The sequence below is a fragment of the Balearica regulorum genome, chromosome 7 (genome assembly GCF_011004875.1).
Source record: "Balearica regulorum gibbericeps isolate bBalReg1 chromosome 7, bBalReg1.pri, whole genome shotgun sequence".
NCBI lineage: Eukaryota > Metazoa > Chordata > Aves > Gruiformes > Gruidae > Balearica > Balearica regulorum.
The window spans coordinates 23,475,090-23,494,052 of record NC_046190.1 but is presented as its reverse complement, the minus strand read 5'-3'; the positions used below and the strand labels follow the sequence as shown (position 1 = coordinate 23,494,052).

Below are 18,963 nucleotides of genomic sequence, written 5' to 3'. Positions count from 1 at the left end.
ATGGTGTTCAGGATTGCACATGACCTACTAAATCTCATTTAAAACAATGTGCACTATTCCTTCCTCAAAATATAATCCCCGTGCCAATACAAACATGCTCTCACCTTGCTTAACCTTTCTATTTCTCCTGTTCATCAGAATTCAAATCCTCTTCCTGATGTGGGTGATTATTTTGATTAGTACACATAATGCCACCCAAATTCTTCAGCCATTTTAGCAATTGGAAGAGAATCAAAACAAAAGAAGGCATTCACCACAAAATTACTGCACTGCTTATTACTAGCTACGGTTCTAATTTATGTTCCACACTTGGATGATACAACCAAAACAGTTCAGCTAGTCCTTCTGTTATACTAGAAGCATCTCAGACTAATGCCAAAATGCCCTAATTTTCACAAAAGCAAATTAAGCATTTCACAAATTGGAATTGCAGCAACTCTGTTTCACTAAGAAAAAGTAGTATTTGAAAAGTGTTCTAGAATAGGTCACAGCTATACACTCTTATGAAGCTCCTACCATGAAATTTTTATTTGTGTATGAGGACAGTTAACTGATTACATGCAAAGAGAGAACAACAGTTATAAAAAGAGACAAAATTTAAGGGCTTCAGCATGACATATCACAAGCTTCACTCAAACTGTACCTTGATGAACATGTCTGACACTGACACTGCTAATTCTGTTGCACCACCAGGCTTGCTGTACTGAGCAACTGTTTGTGGAATGGCACAGGAAACCATACCAGGAAAAAATTCTGGATTAAATGAATGGTTATTTTTACCAGGAAAAATACCACAATTCAGTTCACTGTGCAGCTGAGAAAAGTCTGAGCCTGCAGAGACTGAAAAGGTGACTATGAGTAGGACCATTCTGGAGTGCTTAGCTCAACACTACTGTTTAAAGAAATGGTCATCAAATTGTACTTCTTTACAGTCAAAGTGGAACTATTGTCTTCTCCTGCAGACCACAGCTCTTACCATCCTGCTTCAATGTGAAGACAAAAATCACACCTACTGCACATCTGGCCACCTCATGGAGACCACAAGCATGTTCTTCCCTCCCACCCACCCCCTGCTCCCACAACCTTATAACAGCTTATCTATTCCATGTATAACAGTACATTACAAAAAACTGTCAGCATGTACCAGCACCATTCATTCTGCAACTGCATGTAGCCCACCCAAAAACCCCTAAGATCTATATCCTATTCTTGGCAAACTCCACTCCCAGGAGACCTCGAGAATGAGCTGCAGGCCAAAGGAATTCCTCTGCCAGGAGTCTCACCCCCCAGCTACTATTTTTCTTAAATGCACTGTGGGCGCAGAGCAAGCTTAGTGCTTCTGTGAATGCACTTAGGCTTTCCGCACAGAAAGTGCATCTTACACTTCTTACGAACACCAAATTTACTACTCATGCACAGCAAGCAGCCAGCACCAATGCTTCAGAGGATGAGTCAGGTACATGCACTGCACAACATACTCTCTATGCACAGAGAGCACCAGGAGTGATCTATTTTATCATGCAGTGAAGAATCATAGAATCATAGAATATCCTGAGTTGGAAAGGACCCATAAGGATCATCGAGTCCGACTCCAGCTCCACACAGGACCAGCCAAATCAGAGCATATGACTAAGAGAGCTGTCCAGATGCTTCTTGAACTCAGTCAAGCTCGGTGCTGCGGCCACTTCCCTGGGGAGCCTGTTCCAGTGCCTGACCACCCTCTCGATGAAGAGCCTTTTCCTGATATCCAACCTAAAACTCCCCTGTTGCAGCTTCATACCGTTCCCTCGGGTTCTATCACCGGTCACCAGAGGGAGGAGATCAGCACCTGCCCCCTCGTTTCCCCTCGTGAGGAAGCTGTAGGCAGTGATGAGGTCTCCTCTCAGTCTCCTCTTCTCTAGGCTGAAGAAACCAAGGGACTTCAGCCTCTCCTCATACATCTTCCCCTCTAGACCCTTCACCATCTTTGTTGCCCTCCTTTGGACACTCTCCAATAGTTTTATGTCCTTTTTGTACTGTGGTGCCCAAAACTGCACGCAGTACTTGAGGTGAGGCCGCACCAGCGCAGCGTAGAGTGGGACAATCACTTCCCTAGACCAGCTAGCAATGCCGTGCTTGAAGCACCCCAGGGTACGGTTGGCCTTCCTGGCAGCCTGGGCACACTGTTGACTCATGTTCAACTTGCTGTCGACCAAGGCCCCCAAGACCCTTTCAGCATGGCTGGTCTCCAGTGTCTCATCACCCAGTCTGTATGTTTAGCCAGGGTTGCCCCTTCCCAGGTGCAGAATCCGACACTTGCCCTTGTTAAACCTCATGCGATTGGTGATTGCCCAGTTCTCCCATCTGTCCAGATCTCTCTGCAAGGCCTCTCCACCCTGGATGGAATCAACAGCTCCTCCCAATTTGGTGTCATCTGCAAACTTGCTCACAACACCTTCTAGTCCTACATTCAAGTCCTACTCCAAGAAGGGGTAGCAGCACACTGTACTCTCTGGTACTCACTTAAGACATACAGTTTGATCAAATGTAAAAGCTGGAAATAATCAACTGGTACCTAGATTAGGTCCTATGAAATAGATAGCTTCTTTTTCAGTCCATAACATATCCTTCTCACTGCTCTACCCCTGAAACTTAACCTTTCAGGAAAAGTATGCAAAAGAAATGTATGCTTCCTGCTGGTTAAAATCCAGTTTTCAGAATTTTAGGATAGTTATGTCAATGTCTTTTGCATTTAATATGTATTTTATAATGAAACTCATTTATTGTGAAATGTCAGGTCTGTTTATTCATTTTTCTGAGGTCCTATTAGCATGTGGACAAGATGACTAAGATTACACATTATGTTTAAAAAATTAATCTCAAACTACAAAGGGAAATGGGACAAAAGAGCACAAAGCACATTTCAAGCTTTGTCCTATTGATCACAGTATCACAATGCACTGCCCAATCTCCCTCCAAATCAAATCCCTCCTCAAAGGCCGCTTCATTTCCTATGTTTCTTTTCCCAGTTGTCAGCATATGAAACTCAATACTGCAACCACACACCTTAAAATCATTTGGAGTAGACAATTGAAATTATATCCACCCCACCTGTACTGCCCAGCTTCTGGGCTGCTACTCATGGAAAAAATAAATAAATAAATAAATAAATCCCTCCATTAGATAAAGTTCCTCTACTCAGGAGGAAACAACCTTACTGTTTAAATAAAGTTACTTCCTTCCCTTCCACACACATAATCCTTTGTCAAGAAGCCCAGTTGCTGTATGTGTACTCGAGAAGTTCATCCTCTGTATCATTCACCACATCCTCTTTTTCCCTACTCCTAACGTCCTCCCCCAAGCACAGGTTTTGCACTAATATTCCTAGCCTTTGTTCATTTACATTGCTCTACATCTCCTCACCTTTTTAATTTATTACTGAAACAAGTTTTGACCACAGTCTTAGCACTGTATATTAAATATTCTGCTCTTTTCCATTGTGAAAGTCCCAGGAATTACTGAATTTCAGCCAGTTGCATTTTAACTCATTTTGTCTCTCTCAAACATTTGCCTTCTTGAAGTTCAGCAGATGCCTTAGAGGCCTCTCTCAGCATTTCAGTCCTGACATCAGGAGCTTATGAATGCACTCAAAAGTCAGTTTAGTCCTATTTAGCTGAATTTCATCAATATTCCAAAATTACTATCTGGTCTCACTGACAACTCAATATACATTATGTATGAGGAAGTACTTCATTTCCATTCCCAAGAATTCCTGCTATTGTTACTACAGTAGACAATGGACTAGATGACATCTTTTCAGATGCTTTACCCTATATTCAGATAACAGTTCATCGGTCTCTTGCAATTTGCCTATCTCAATGACAATCTCATTCTCTTTTTGTTCTCCCCAAACTTTTACATTATCAGTCCCTTTTATATCTTTTTTGAGGGTCCCTTACCTAAATTCATTCATTCCACTGATCACTGAGTTAAGTAGTATTGGTACTAACGATTAAACAGGCCCAGTGAAGTCTCTCCCTCTCATCACAGGAAAATACAGGAACTTTCCTCCTTAACATTATACAGCTTTTTACGTTATCATTTTTCTTATTACAACAAGGCTCAGTTCCCACATGCCAACTAATATTCTAATTCTGAAACTTACACTTGCAGAAAAAACAACACATCTGCATTGGATTGACATGGCCCACCTTGACACAATAGTGTCTTTATTTCACATAATGCTTTCCTGTCTAACAGCTGTCACTGGAAAAGCCAACTCAATATTCTTCTTTACTTCAAAGGATTTAATGAAAAATCTAGAGTCCAATTTTTGTTTAAGATAAGATTAGTTTCCATAACCATAAAATATAAAAACAACAAGATAAGTGAAGAGAAGCAATAAAACCCACAGTCAGGCAACAGGAATTTCCTTCTGCCAAAATATGACATGAGTAACTGTATTATTAATACAACTCTTTTGCTACAAGAATAATTAAACCTTGCAAACTTCCTCTCTGCCATTTAGGCAAGGCATTCATTTGATCAGACCACCAGAAAACCAGGTTCTCTTTATCAATGAGGAATTTAAGCATTATGGAGACAAAGGCACTCTACACTTTCTTCCAAAACGCTGAGACAGATTAAGGATCTATTTTCAGAACATTTCTGGGTTTTCATTCAGTTCCACAGCTGAGCTGACTGAGGCTGAAATAAACATAGTATTTACCTCAAGACGTTACAAAGAATACACATGGCAGGGAGTTTAGATTAGGATGCCAGAAAAGCTAGTTTTGGGACACACTCATACCACTACTTGTCCCATTGCCAATATGGGTTTAGGAATCTGAAATATCCAGAGATATGGAGCTGCAATGTTCTTACCTATCTGGAGAGGATCCTTCACAGCCCTCACCCGGAACAGCTGCTCCCCTCGCTGGAACTCGTCTGCACTGCCATTCGCCAAACATGAGTACAATCTGCAAGAGATACATATAACATGTAAAGATCAGCCTGCTTTTAAGAAACTTCACATTATTATCCTCTTGCATTCTTTGTTGACATGGCTTTTGAAAAATCCTTACTATTTTCATCTTTAAGATGAAGTACAGCTCTTTTCTGCCATATCTCCATCACACTTAAACCGTAAAAATCATTAGTCTCTTCCTAACTGAGTTTGTGTATAGCCACTGGCATTCCTAGGAATTTCAGTCTAAGGCTCTGAAATACAAATTCATTCATAGCCTAAAATTAAGCTTTTATATACAATATAATATCAATTCATGCTCCAGTGTTAGCATGCCACAGGAAAAATTCCTTGTACTTCTAGGTGAGTTACCTACCTGCACATGTGAGGGTTTTTTAACATCTGTGCTCATCAGAATAAGGAACATGTACAACCAGCTGGCTTGCCCTATTTCCCCACAGGTGATCTTACAAATTACATCGGCACTTCTGACATTACCTCCCTCACCTGATACCAGAACCTTAGACGAATGCATCTAAGAACTTTCAGGATGATTCTTTCTAAACGAGCATAATACCACTACTTTGCAACAAAATTCTGAATGCACAGTTACATGAGTAGACCTCCTATAATATAAATGCTTCAGCAAAAATACTTTGGTAAAAGATCTAAAAGCACAGTGTTTTTGACTACGTACTCACACAGTTTACATGGAAACATAAGAAATATAGTCATCTCTCTGACGGTATCCACTCTAACCACTGACATACTCAGCAAATTCTGATTCTCCTACTTACACCAACAAAAGGCTTGCCTTCCCCAGCAATTTCTGAGCCCAGTTCAAGCTCTGACTCAAGCAACAGATTCAAACTGGAAAGAATACTGCATAAGACTTACATAAGAAAGACATTGAGGTGCTGGAGCATGTCCAAAGAAGGGCAACAAAACTGGTGAAGGGTCTAGAGAATCAGTCTTATGAGGAGCAGCTGAGGGAACTGGGGTTGTTTAGCCTGGAGAAAAGGAGGCTGGGCAGAGACCTTATCGCTCCCTGCAACTACCTGAAAGGAGGGTGTAGTGATGTGGGTGTTGGTCTCTTCTCCCAAGTAACAACTGATGGGACAAGAGGAAACAGCCTCAAGTTGCACCAGGGGAGGTTAAGATTGAATGTTAGGACAAATTTCTTCACCAAAAAGGTTGTCAAGCATTGGAACAGGCTGCATAGAAGTGGCTGAGTCACCAGCCCTGGAGATATTTAAAAGACATGTAGATTTGGTGCTTACAGACATGTGGTGAACTTGGCGTTGTTAGGTTTACGGTTGGACTCAGTGATCTTAAGGGTCTTTTCCAACCTAAATGATTCTATGATTCAATAAGGACAAAACTATACAAACAAGTTACTGTCAGGCAAATTAAAGGGTGCATTTATTCTGCTATCATTTACACACAGAACCTGCACGTGCACTTGCTTTTCCTGGGATATATGCAGGGCAGCTCACCCTGAAATAGAACCCCGTATCATAGCATATCCCACAGTAACACATCCCTGTATTACAAAATGCACATGAGAACAGCAGAAGTAGCAAATATACAGGACATCAAATGATCAGTGATTCTCCTCTAGTGAACAGAATTTTTCCTTATGTGTCAGTGAAACAGAAATAGTATTCATTACCTGATATCTTCCTCATTTTCTGGGAAACTCCAGAAGGCGATCCGAAGCTGCAGTTGCTCAGGTACTGGAGGATAAACTTTCTCCACCACTTCAAATGGAATGTGAAATGCAACCTGTTTTGCAGACAGTTCCACCAATGGGATCACCAGCCCATCTATCAAGACAAGAAACAAAATGCAATTAGTTGTTCAGAGAACAAAACTCATGAGAGACTAAATAGATGAGAATAGAGAGCTCTTCCACTTCCTCCCTTATCTCACCAAGTTCAAGGACCAATTTTGATAAACAGTAAGAAGCAGGACAGAAATTTTCTGAATAATTGCCTGCCATCTTTATGTTTGTTTTCAGGCCCCTAGGGCATGGGTACACATTCCTAAAAAACCAGTCTTTTGTCAGGAGAGCTACATTAGCTTAGATCAGCGACTTGAACTTTGTCTCCTGACAAAACTGAAACCATTTAGCAAGACTTAAGGTAAACAAATATTTTTCAAATAACAAATATTTCTGTCAAAATATGGCAGCAACACCCTGTGAATGACAGGTGATTACACAGAGAAGAATTATTACAGTGTATATGCACAAGACGGCAATGGAAAGGTTATACAGGAACCTTAGTATTGACTTTTTTGGTAACAATCAGTATTCAGCAATTTACAAGATGTTAATTTCAGTTAAAATTTGTCATTTTATTCCCCTCACCATCATCTTTTGTATGCTGTCTTTATGTTTCAGGTTCTTTACAGAAGCAACTGGAAATTCACATGTTTGCACAGTGCTGACTACACTGAGCCCATGAGGATCTTAACTGAAGGCACCAAGAGCTTGATACAAATACATTTAACCACCACCTTTCTACAAAACTAACTCCACTTTTTATGTTTTTAAGTGCAGATGAAGATTTCTTATCATTAGGCTATGGGAGCCTTATGTTTCTGCTTTGCTCTGAGCTAGATTACACTCTATACAAAATGCCAGACTTGTCTTATCTGCAAGCACCTCGCTGCTTTACTGAGCTCACTTCCTGATCCATCACTACAGCAGCCTTGGTTCCCCTGTCTCCCAAATCCTGTTGCCAAGAGCCTAATTAATTCAGTTTCAGGTATTCGATGTTATGTCTCTTCACCTCCCTAACCAGCTTCTAAAACACCACTGGAAGCCAGAATGTAAACTAATCTGGCCCTCAGCTTTCCCTCCCCACCAGCCTCCAGGCAACATATCAAAGGAAAACTTAAGCCCTGATGTCAGTAAGCGCTTTCTCACCCTCTGCCTAGAGACGCCCTCCAGTCCGAACAGCTGGGAACCAGATAGGAAGGGAGAGGGCTTTGAAAGTGCATGCACACGGCAAAGCAGACATCTCCCCCAGTACTGAGCAGACCTGTCAAATGGAAGGATTACATAAATATGGAAAGAAAATACAGTTTTCAAACATCCACATTTATGATTTTTTGATTGCAGTCAAATTAGATTCATTAGGCAGCATTCCCTTCTCCCAGATAGAGACAGTCTTTTACTATCAGGATTGTTTCTCCATCAGTGGTGACTTTGACTCTATATTACAGAGCAAGCCTCTGTTTTATAGTGCTATAATCCCATCCACAAATGTGAGAGCAGCAGATAGTAAAATGAACAATGATGGAAAAGTGGAGTGTCCCTTTCTTACAGCTAGCAGATAAACAAGATTTTGGCAGAAAAGTCATCTCATTTCCACTTTTGACAACCAGAACAGGTGTAAAGCTTTCATCAAGTCACTAAAAAAATTATTTTTAATTAGTCACTTAAAAAAAAAAAATATTAGTTTTTAATTAGTGCAACATAGTCAAATACCATTGCTGCTACTACAGTAGTAGTAGATACCACAGAATGTCCAAACTGAGGCACTTTAATACTTGAAATTACTCTGAGCAATGAAAGGAGAGATATTTCTTGTGATTTTAACTGCACTTTTTATACAAAGGCACTTCATCCAAGTCTTCCATTAGACAATACCGGAAAAGAGATAACACCTAAACAACCTCTACAAGTTACAAGACTCAAAAAAGACTTCAGTACTGGGTGAAACATCTGCACATTATTCAAAGAACTGGAAGCCTGCAGCCTGGATGGTATTCTTTTTTACAAGGATTTGGTGCTGGGCAGGAAAGTTAGATTAGAAATGCTAAAGACAGACTGAGGTGACAAAAAAGCAAAAGGCAAATGCATTCTGCTTATTATTCTAGCAGTACACCTTATTCTTAAAAATATTTTACTTCAGTGTTGCAATGGAGTAGGACATACATACAATCAGTTACTCGGTCTCAATGGTACTAGTAGAGTAGTACTGGTACTAGAAACAGTAGTACAATCATTGCAATTACTCTCCAATCTCTCCATTACATAGTACAACTGTTCTCTTTCAAACTAAACTAAACTAGCTCAAGAATAATACTTTGACAAGTGTTACTGAAATTACCTCTCCTGAGAAAACATTTCTTCCAAGTGGAAAGACAACATGAACTCTCCTTATCTGCTCCAGTCCAAGTCCAGTGCAAGTCAGCCAGCTTGATTATAACAGTTCTACACAGTGAACTAAGGTAACTGGCTGACTTTGCATAGAACTCATTAACTGATTCATCAGCTGTACTGTGTTAGCAGTAATCAGCAGAAGACAGGTGGCAATTATCTGGCATGCCTATCATAACCCACAGTCCGACATTCACAGCACACAGCTTGGACATTTCAGAATAAGGTGAAAGCAGTAAAACCTGATGGAGAAAAAATAATCTAGAAGAGCAATAAACTTCTCCGTAAGACCATGCATCTCTCTAAAATGCTGATTTTTCTATGAGGAAAAAGAGTCACGGAAAAGAAATGGTACAAGATAACAGAAAAGTAGAAAATAATTTTTCAATGATACTTTAAGAGCAAGTGAATTCACAGTAGCTAACTTGGCACACAGTGTAAATACTAAAATTAAGAAGTTAAAATTCCCTAAGTTTCAAGGGGGTAGTACCCTACGTAGCCAAGGTGAGAGAGACGTTTATCGAGGATATGACGCACAGCATCAGAGGGTCTTTTCCCATTAGGCCTCCTGTAAAGTCAGCTGGACAGTCTGAGTTAGGTGCTTAAATTAGACTGAACACTTTCCTCTGAGTCCTAAACAAAGAGAGATCCACTACAAGTTTATCTCTAGATACACAAATCCACAGTTGGTGGATTCATACCTACTTGTATCAAAAGGTATTATCAATAAAACAGACAAAAGGTACTCTCAAGTACTACAATAAATATATTTTGAGCAAGGAAAAAAGGCAAAGTCTGCTAACAAAAGGAGAAAGCATCACAGCTTCAGCTCAGAAAGCAAAGATAAGGACAGCAAGGAAGATTGCAAATATAATATAAAAAATGATACAGGAGTGAAATCAAAGATGTAAAAAAGATGTAGAAAATTGACAAATCTGCAAGATAAGTCTATCCAAGGGAGAAGATCATTTTAAATTGTGAAGCAAAACTAGCAAGAATCACTGCTTCCTCTTGGGAAGCTGACATGATGACCCAAGCAGAACAAAGGCAACATTTCAAATCTTGGAAGAATAAAGTCACAGGCAAAGCATAAGGAGCCTCCAACAATTCTCACTTACAGGTTGAATGACTAGCAAAACCCAGGTCAGAAAGGGATTTTGAGAGGTCGTCTAATCTATACCTCCTACTTAAGAGGCAGGATCAGGCATATCTAAACCATTCTGAATAAATCATGTCTCATCTAATTACCTACCACGTGGAACATGCAGCTTTAAGGAGGACTATCCTACCATTTTTGCTACTGTTTTATGAGAATTACAGGTTTGATTTTTACGGATGTTTTATAATAGCTAAAACTCCAGCATAGACATAATTCCTAGTGTCGAAACAACAACGAAAAGCCAACTCCAAATGAGCCAACATAAGCTATGCACATAAACATACATTTTCACCAGTGGAAACAATTTCTGTGCCAGCAGGGCTTACTGACATACCAATGCATGTGTAGCTACATTGCTTAACCTTTCCTAAACAGGGTAGGCTGGAACAAGTTGCAGCCAACATTCTTCATAAAACCAGATCATGTTCAAATTGAGCTATTATTCCTGCAGTAGAATAATAGAGTTTCCATGATAGATAAATAGAGAAGAAAATGCTTGAATAATCAGCAAAATAGGGGCCGTGAAAATACCAAAGAGTTATTAAATGGAACTGAAACAAACCCATCTGGGCCAAGCGCTGAATGTATTTGTTACCTAATTACATTATTTCCACTAGGTTACTTTCATTTGACACACATCCCTAAAAATAAACTATACGTAGAAGTGAATAAATACAAATGCAAGTGAACAAATCTCACAGTAAGAGGTAAGACACCATACAAAGAAAGGACACATTGCTTTTGCTATACATGCCTTAAGAAAAATGGCATGTTAAGCCACATTATCTTTTCAGAGATGAGTCTAGAGCTTTGATTTTACAGCTATCTCTGGTCCTCATCTCACATTTCCCCTCACCTTTCCCGCTGGCTTCAGTCCAAAATGTAACAGAGTGGAACAAAGTAATACAACTATACACAGAACAAGGAGATGAAGAAAGGTACGCAGGGAGGTATTATAAAACCTGTTTTACACATCTCATTTAAAAAAATGGTAAATATTACATTTCCTTTACAGGATTTGTCATGTAGAAAGATAAATCTGTTACTGTAGAATGCACTTTAAGTATTTCTGCTTGTTTTATTTTAGTTAAATGTTAAACTGTAAAAAATTCAGTAAAATGCCCCTTGACTTAAGTCAGTGATATTCTCTCTCTGATACCTGTAAAAACCAAAAAGTGCTGAGAACTCTCAAATATGGGCAAGCAGAGCAAACTTTACATTTAAATATAACATAATTAAATCAAAACTCTTCAAAAATATTTGGTTTCTTACTGTTTTCTATTTTTTTTTACAGCTCCTTCTAAAATTCTGTTGTTGGTTTTACTTTATTCTCTCATTCTTTTTTCCTTTCTAGAAATTTATTCTCGGAGTCAATGTCTTTAAGAAGTACGTGCCAGAGTAATATATTCCTTCAGGTCTCAAAACTCTGCAAGAAACATCAGGAAACTTCACCTTTGTCTCAAACTCTGTAATACTCGAATATGAATGCTCTGAATGTACTTTAAAAAAAGTTTCCCAAGGTGAACGTTACCAAAAGAAACAAGCTTTTTAATTAAAAAATTACTCCTCATTTCAAATAAATTAGATCCAAGGCATTTAGGCCATTACTTATACTTCTTTACTTGTTCCTCTTCCATTTTACTGCATAATCAATATCCTGTAAAAAGCAACATATATGTTTTAAAAAATAAATAAAAATTCACCTCTGAACTGAGGATAAGACACATAGTATGTAACAGAAGCATCTTGCGAAAGTCTGAAAAGAAGATATTTTCTCTTCCTTCAAAAGTATTTCTCACCCAAACCTCAGTCTACAAGGCTCATTAACTCTAGTTCTCTTTTCAAAGAGGCATTCAATTAGGAGCAGAACTGATTCAATGGGTCACAGATACACTACCACCAGTCAGTTTTCTGTTACATTAACATTTTCCCCAGGTAGGTCCCAGCCCTACAAAGTCAGCAGAAAGGCAATATCTTCAGAAGTGTTGAACTAATATACTTGCAGCCTACATAAGCAGTAAGGGTACATTTCTGTCCGCAGACCGGCTTTCAAGCACAGACTTGTAAGATAGCTAGCTAATATCTGTCCCATACAATTTCCCAAACTTCAGGCAGCATTATTAAAAAATGCAGCACATCTACAATGCACTAGTACAGAATATATAGAAATGGGGGAATATTAAGAGCATCCTTGTATAGTCTTGGGATTACAATCTTGGGAGTAAATCAGACTAAGCACAATTAAATGTAAGCTTCATGATGCAGTCACAAACAGGATAGTTATGTTTTCAAAGAGGTAAAGTTCTCCACCTGAGTAGAAGAGATACGGCAGCCACTCTAGTCTGTGCCTAAAAGACCTGGAACATATGAAGACTTGACTTAGAACATATGAAGTACTGAACCACAACCACTAAGCTCCATAAGGAAACTAAATGAAACATGAGAAAGCAATTGAAATAGGTAATTTTAAAAGCATAGAAGAGAAAGAGATAACACACAAGCACTTAAAACAACACAAGAAGTATTCACCTTTTAACACTCATGCCAAAATGGCGCAAGTTATGGGAGAGAGGATTTGGGATAAGAGTTCATATTAAATTGAACAACATGAGAAACTTCCATTGTAAAGGCTCACAGGTGAACTGCTGGAGCAGCTATGAACCTCTATCATGTAGTAAAAAAAAAAAGATCAGCTAGACAGGCTGAAAGTAGACTACCTAAGAAAGCACATTAGATACTAAAGAAAAATCTCATTCAAGATGTCCTCTTTCAGGCCTGTATTCTGATTCTTCCAAATAGGAATTAATTTCCCTTCAAAAAATCATCACTCTCTGGGTTGTAGATGATCTTTTCGAATCACGCAGCTGGTGTCAGTGGTGTTTGTAGTGGACACATACATACACACCCACATCAGACTGCTCCAGCACAACTGGAACTAATGGGTACTCTTATGGCAGCCCAGCAGACATGCCAAGTACTGAACAGGCACCACGAATGAATTTTCTTTCCCCAAATACAATACAAGAGAAGAAACCAAACTGGCAAGCCAAGGGGTAAGGACCCCAAGACTGAACCAAGACCCTGCAACATCAGACACGGACAGTTGAATGGACACAAGGAGCAGCCCCACACACCCAGTCCTGGTCTAGCTTGACTATGCGCAGAATGAAGCATCTGAGAAGCTGAAGGCACAGTATAATATTCAAACATTGACTCCCAGCTGTCTTCAATTAGCATTCCTCTGTTTCAGATTAATAATTCCATGCCATTTTATACCAAGGGAGAAAAAACCCACAACGTTCCTCGTAAAAAACGAGCAAACCACAGCATTGCGAAAAAGTAGGGGTTTATTTTCCTCTTACAGATTAAGGAAACTGATGCAAAGAAACACGTTCCTGGTTCCTCAACTATTCAAGCAGTTTCAATCTTAAGAAAATAAGCAACTCCTTTACACTGGAACACCTGCTGTACCAAGTCAGAATAAAGTTCCAGCTATTTGTTTCTCAGATACTACCCACTCCAAACCAATTCCCTGCAAAACACCTCAGCATTCATAAAGCCAGCTGCAACAACAAATGGAGAACAGTAAACTCTGGAAAGAAAGCCTTTGGTGAAATTCATCTGCGTGAGCTTTTCAACATGCTGTGACAGACCAAGATGATTAATTAGATAAGAATAGGGATCAAGTGATGGAGAAAGGATGCTACAAATGCTGCTGCTGATTGATTGTTAATAAGGTTTGCTCAGAAAAGATGACTGGAGGGAGCATTCTGATTTGAGGGCTCCCTTTGGGTTTTGTATTTTTAAAACATCCAGAAACACCTAACAGGCTAGCAAGTGCAGCTAAACTGATCGAGAAAAACAGCAAGGACAGAGCACTGTAGTACAATCATCATGTATTTCAGGCAAAGTTAGCCACAGGAAAAACTCTACAGATACATCTTTCTCCACTAGAGTTTTAGGGCAGGATGATATTCTCACTATGCAAGAATGAAAAAAAAATTAAAATTGAAAAACCACACACACACATATACACACTTTTTTTTTAAATAACCAAAAACATAGTCCTAAAGAGAACTAAGTAATCAACAAACTAGCAAAATGCTCCAGAGAACAAATGAATTGATTTGCTCACAGTATAAAGCAAACAAAAAACTATCAGCATTACTTGGTTCTATTTTTCTGTCCCTGTAATTCACCAGCTAAATTTGCGCATTACTCTTCTTACTGCCTGTAAACAGTGCAGAATTCTCAGGAAGGAAAGTTATCAACTAAATATGTTTTTTTAAAATTTAGGAAAAGGTCTGCTTCTCTTTTTTGCTGTTTTCTTCTTCCTCCTCCAATGCAACTACCCCCGCAAGGTTACTAACAGTATTAAAACCCTACTGGGATCTGTGCTTACAAGACTTTCTTACACCTCTTATTTTCCCACCTAGAGTTATACAACTCTGTCTGGATCCCATAACCATTTTGCAGCAGTGAAATTACACCGAGAATAATGTCACGGGGTAGCAAATGCAGAGATACATAAGACCGTGTTGAAAGCGAAAAGAAGAATTAGGGGGAGGCCTACATCAGCCCTAAGCCACAGAATGACATTTTTATGTACAAAACAGTTGAGAAGACGAACAAGCAACAGAACTTTTTCATTAGCGTTTACTGGATAAAACTGATGAGATTCATAGCCAAAAACCGTTAAAAATACAAATCCCAGATGGGCAGATTACAGTCCAGAATTGGAAACCTCATGCTTAACTGACAAACTGCAGCAACTATTACTACACAAATTCCGTTACAACCATCACAATAACGTTTTAACAAGGGCTTTTGTTTTTTTTTAAATCCAAAGCAAAAAGGTTCATTTTATCACAGGAGTTTGTCCAATTCACCCCAAAGTCTCCACCATCTACAGCAAAAGCCATAGCACAGAGTCAAATCTCAGCTTAATTCGATTTCTGAAAATTGCTTAACACTACATCACAAATAGCTCATACATGTAAGTCAAAATATTTAATGGCTCAAACTATCTTTTTGTTGCTGTATTTACATTTCCCTTCAATGTGAGAGAAGTATATTATTTGGCTGACTGCAATAACATATCCTGACACCATGAGTTCTGTCTCCAAGATTAAGACATTTTTAAGAAGCAAGAATTAGTTTCTTCTATAAGGTAGACCTTAAAATACATCAAAATATGAAAAAAATAATACTCATTTTTTTATTTTGTACATAAGCCCTGTAGATTTGCAGAATATAATATGAAATCACATTGTGGATTTGGAATGGATGAATGGTGGTGGGTTGGGTTTTTTTCAAGTGTCAGTAATTTTAAATCTGTTAAGGCTTGCAGTTCCCCTTCTGGTCATCTGAATTACTAAAAAAAACATTTCTGATAAACCCATTTCACAATGGTTTTCTACACTTACTCTCTGCATGCGTACAGAGCTAAAAAAAAACCTCTAAACCAGCTTACTTAACTTTGCTCATGTGTGGAGAAATGGCATCACCGTTGTGCTAACATCAAGTATAGAGACTGCATCCTAAAAAAATGTTTGTTACAGAATCTGAGCACCTAACAGAGGAGGGATCCCACATACTCAGCTCAACTCCCGCTGCTTCAATATTAGACTGAGTTTAAAAGTATGTTATCTTTATGTTATTATTTTTAAAGTTACATCTTCTAATCATAAAGTGTTCAAGTATTATGCCAGCTCCTGGTGACACTTCCACAAGATTTCATGAGGTATAAAAAAAGCCCTACAAAAAGAAAGGTGAGGCTTTATAATGCTAAGCAATAACTGATAAGAGAACTAAAACTTAGAAGATGCATGATGTGTAAGGTCCAAGAGTCCTAACCCACTAAGAGTTTAAATCAGTATGCCAAAAATTCCACAACCATGACCCAACTTTCCCTAGAGTAATTAATCATTTCTTCCTCTTAGCAAAAACATTCTACCAGTAGCAAAAATCTTCTACTGCTGTATAAAGTGGCCATAATCTAACTTCAGAAAGGCTTTCTTTGAGATGCTCTAGTTCCCAATGCCCCTCCTTTTAAAGCTGAAACAATGCTGAAACAAGCAAGCAGACAGAGATGAATAGTACAGGTTGTTATGTTAGCCTGCAAAGCACACACTAATACACGCAGAATTTACTTGCCCTAAATTTCTAGAGATTTGTGGGGAAATGGTTCTTTTTTCTTCCTGCACTCTCTCCAAATGATACTTCTCTGAGAATCAGACCTCTCAGCCCTATGCCACACTGGATGAGAACCTGACACACATGGGAAGTGAGTTTAACGTCCTCTGACTGCCAGACCAACTACTCAGGTCACCTTGTCAGTCAATCCAAACACAACTTTGTTTGGAAACTTCCACAAAACAATTCAGAAACATTCTTTGACCCCACAAAATATCAGTGTCTACCTGCAACAACAGTCAGATGGGCTACTGTTAATCTTGCCACAACGTAATCAATAGGGAGAAATTACAGTTTAACCAAGTAATGTAGTATTGGCATTACCAGGGGAAATCTAGGATGCTTAGTACTGCTGAGCAGACCTAAACCAGAAGAAAAAGGCCAATGCTTTCTGCTACAGGATTTTTTAGAAAATGACACAAGAAACAGCTCCTTTTTCCGCACTCCAAAGGTCAGCTGGCTGAAGAACAGATTTCCCTTCTTTCATTACAAGATTGTCTTCCTTATATCCTTAAAGCATCATAGCTATCTGGACTTCTACAAAGCATTTGATACCGTCCCGCATGACATCCTTGTCTCTAAATTGGAGAGACATGGATTTGACAGATGGACCACTCAGTGGATAAGGAATTGGCTGGATAGTCATGGTCAAAAGAGTTGCAGTCAATGGCTCAATGTCCAAATGGAGACCAGTGATGAGTGGTGTTCCTCAGGGCGTGGTACTGGGACCAGCAATGTTTAACATCTCTGTCAGCAACACGGACTGTGGGATCGAGTGCACCCTCAGCAAGTTTGCCAATGACACCAAGCTGTGTGGTGCGGTCAACATGCCAGAGGGAAGGGATGCCATCCAGAGGGACCTTGACAGGCTGGAGAGGTGGGCCTGTGTGAACCTCATTAAGTTCAACAAGGCCAAGTGCATGGTCCTGCACGTGGGTCGAGGCAATTCCAAGCACACCTACAGGCTGGGTGGACAACAGATTGAGAGCAGCCCTGAGGAGAAGGACTTGGGGCTGTTGGTTGATGAGAAGCTCAACACTGACCCAGCAATGTGTGCTTGCAGCCCAGAAAGCCAACCGTATCCTGGGCTGCATCAAAAGAAGTGTGACCACCAGGTTGAGGGAGGTGATTCTCCTGCTCTACTCTGCTCTCATGAGACCCCACCTGGAGTACTTTTGACCACTGCAGCTCTGGGGTCCCCAATATAACAAGGGCATGGACTGACTGGAGCAAGTCCTGAGGAGGGCCATGAGGATGATCAGATGGCTGGAGCACCTCAGACAGGCTGAGAGAGTTGGGGTTGTTCAGCCTGGAGAAAATAGGGCTCTAGGGAGACCTTATAGCACATTCCAGTGCCTAAAGGGGACCTACAAGAAGGCTGGAGGGGGACTTTTTACAAGGGCATGGAGTGACAAGACAAGGAGTAATGGCTTTAAGCTGAAGGAGGGTAGATTTATATTAGATATTAGGAAGAAATTCTTTACTTGTTAGAGTGGTGAGGCACTGGAACAGGTTGCCCAGAGAGGTTGTGAATGCCTCATCCCTGGACGTGTTCAAGGCCAGGCTGGATGGGGCTTTGGGCAATGTGGTCTAGTGGAAGGTGTCCCTGCCCATAGTAGGGGGGTTGGAACTAGATGATCTTCAAGGTCCCTTCCAATTCAAACCATTCTTTGATTCTATGATTCTACAACACTCTTACTATATTAGAAACCAGATCTCTAGGAAAAAAAAAAACCAACACAAAAACCAAAACAAACTTGAATCAAGTCTTCAGAACTTCAGGACAAGGCAAAAGTGGAAAGCTACAAGTTATATTTGGTAACCAAAAAGATGTTTGAGGGGAGATGAGAGAGAAATAAAGATGAAACCAAAATCCATTGTTTGGTTTCATGATTTCAGGACAGAAACACTGGCACATTCCTCCATCACTAAACTCGAATTCCAAAGATGCTAGTCACCTAAGTTCTGCCTCACAGTTCACATAAGATTTTGTTGCAAATATGTACAACATACCTACAGAAAACATCTGCTCTGAGCAAATGTCTGAACCTCTCCAAACATAACTCAAATCCAGATCAGAAAGGAAAGGTGTATTTTCCATTTAACTCTGTCGCTTCTCCTATGCGGTAACTGTGAAAATCTGCACAGGGCTGTGCTGATGAAACTGAAGTATTTGATGTTATGTTGATGCTATATGCCAGATGAGATCTCTTTGTCTCTTCATAAGCTCTGAATCTCAAGAGCAAAATGTCGGTGAGCTCTTTTCTCAACTCTCATCCACTCTAACATGATTGAGATCCCAAAACTGTAATACCAACATTAGGTAGGCAATGCAGCATTCACAACTTGACAACCTCCTCTGGAAATTCAAACAAGAAAATTCTTAATCCAAACACCCTTCCATTTCCCTCCCTAAAAAAAGAATTCATTTCAAAAAAAGAGCAGCCTGGGGAAGCAACCAACAGCTGTTAGAAATCCTAAAATGAACAGCAG

The 18,963-nt window shown here is 39.6% G+C and overlaps 1 protein-coding gene across 4 annotated transcripts in view; it reads right to left on the bottom strand.

Moving 5' to 3' along the window:
• The window catches only part of ZSWIM8 (zinc finger SWIM-type containing 8), a 64,775-nt gene that overhangs the window by 31,851 nt on the left and 13,961 nt on the right, over positions 1 to 18,963 (bottom strand). For all 4 annotated transcript variants that reach the window (XM_075758574.1, XM_075758572.1, XM_075758576.1 and 1 more), the window contains exons 2-3: positions 6,618 to 6,771; positions 4,864 to 4,958 (exon numbers count right to left, since the gene is read on the bottom strand). In XM_075758574.1, coding sequence (XP_075614689.1) covers positions 4,864 to 4,958; positions 6,618 to 6,771 — 249 coding nt within the window. The remainder of the gene's footprint in view (positions 1 to 4,863; positions 4,959 to 6,617; positions 6,772 to 18,963) is intronic.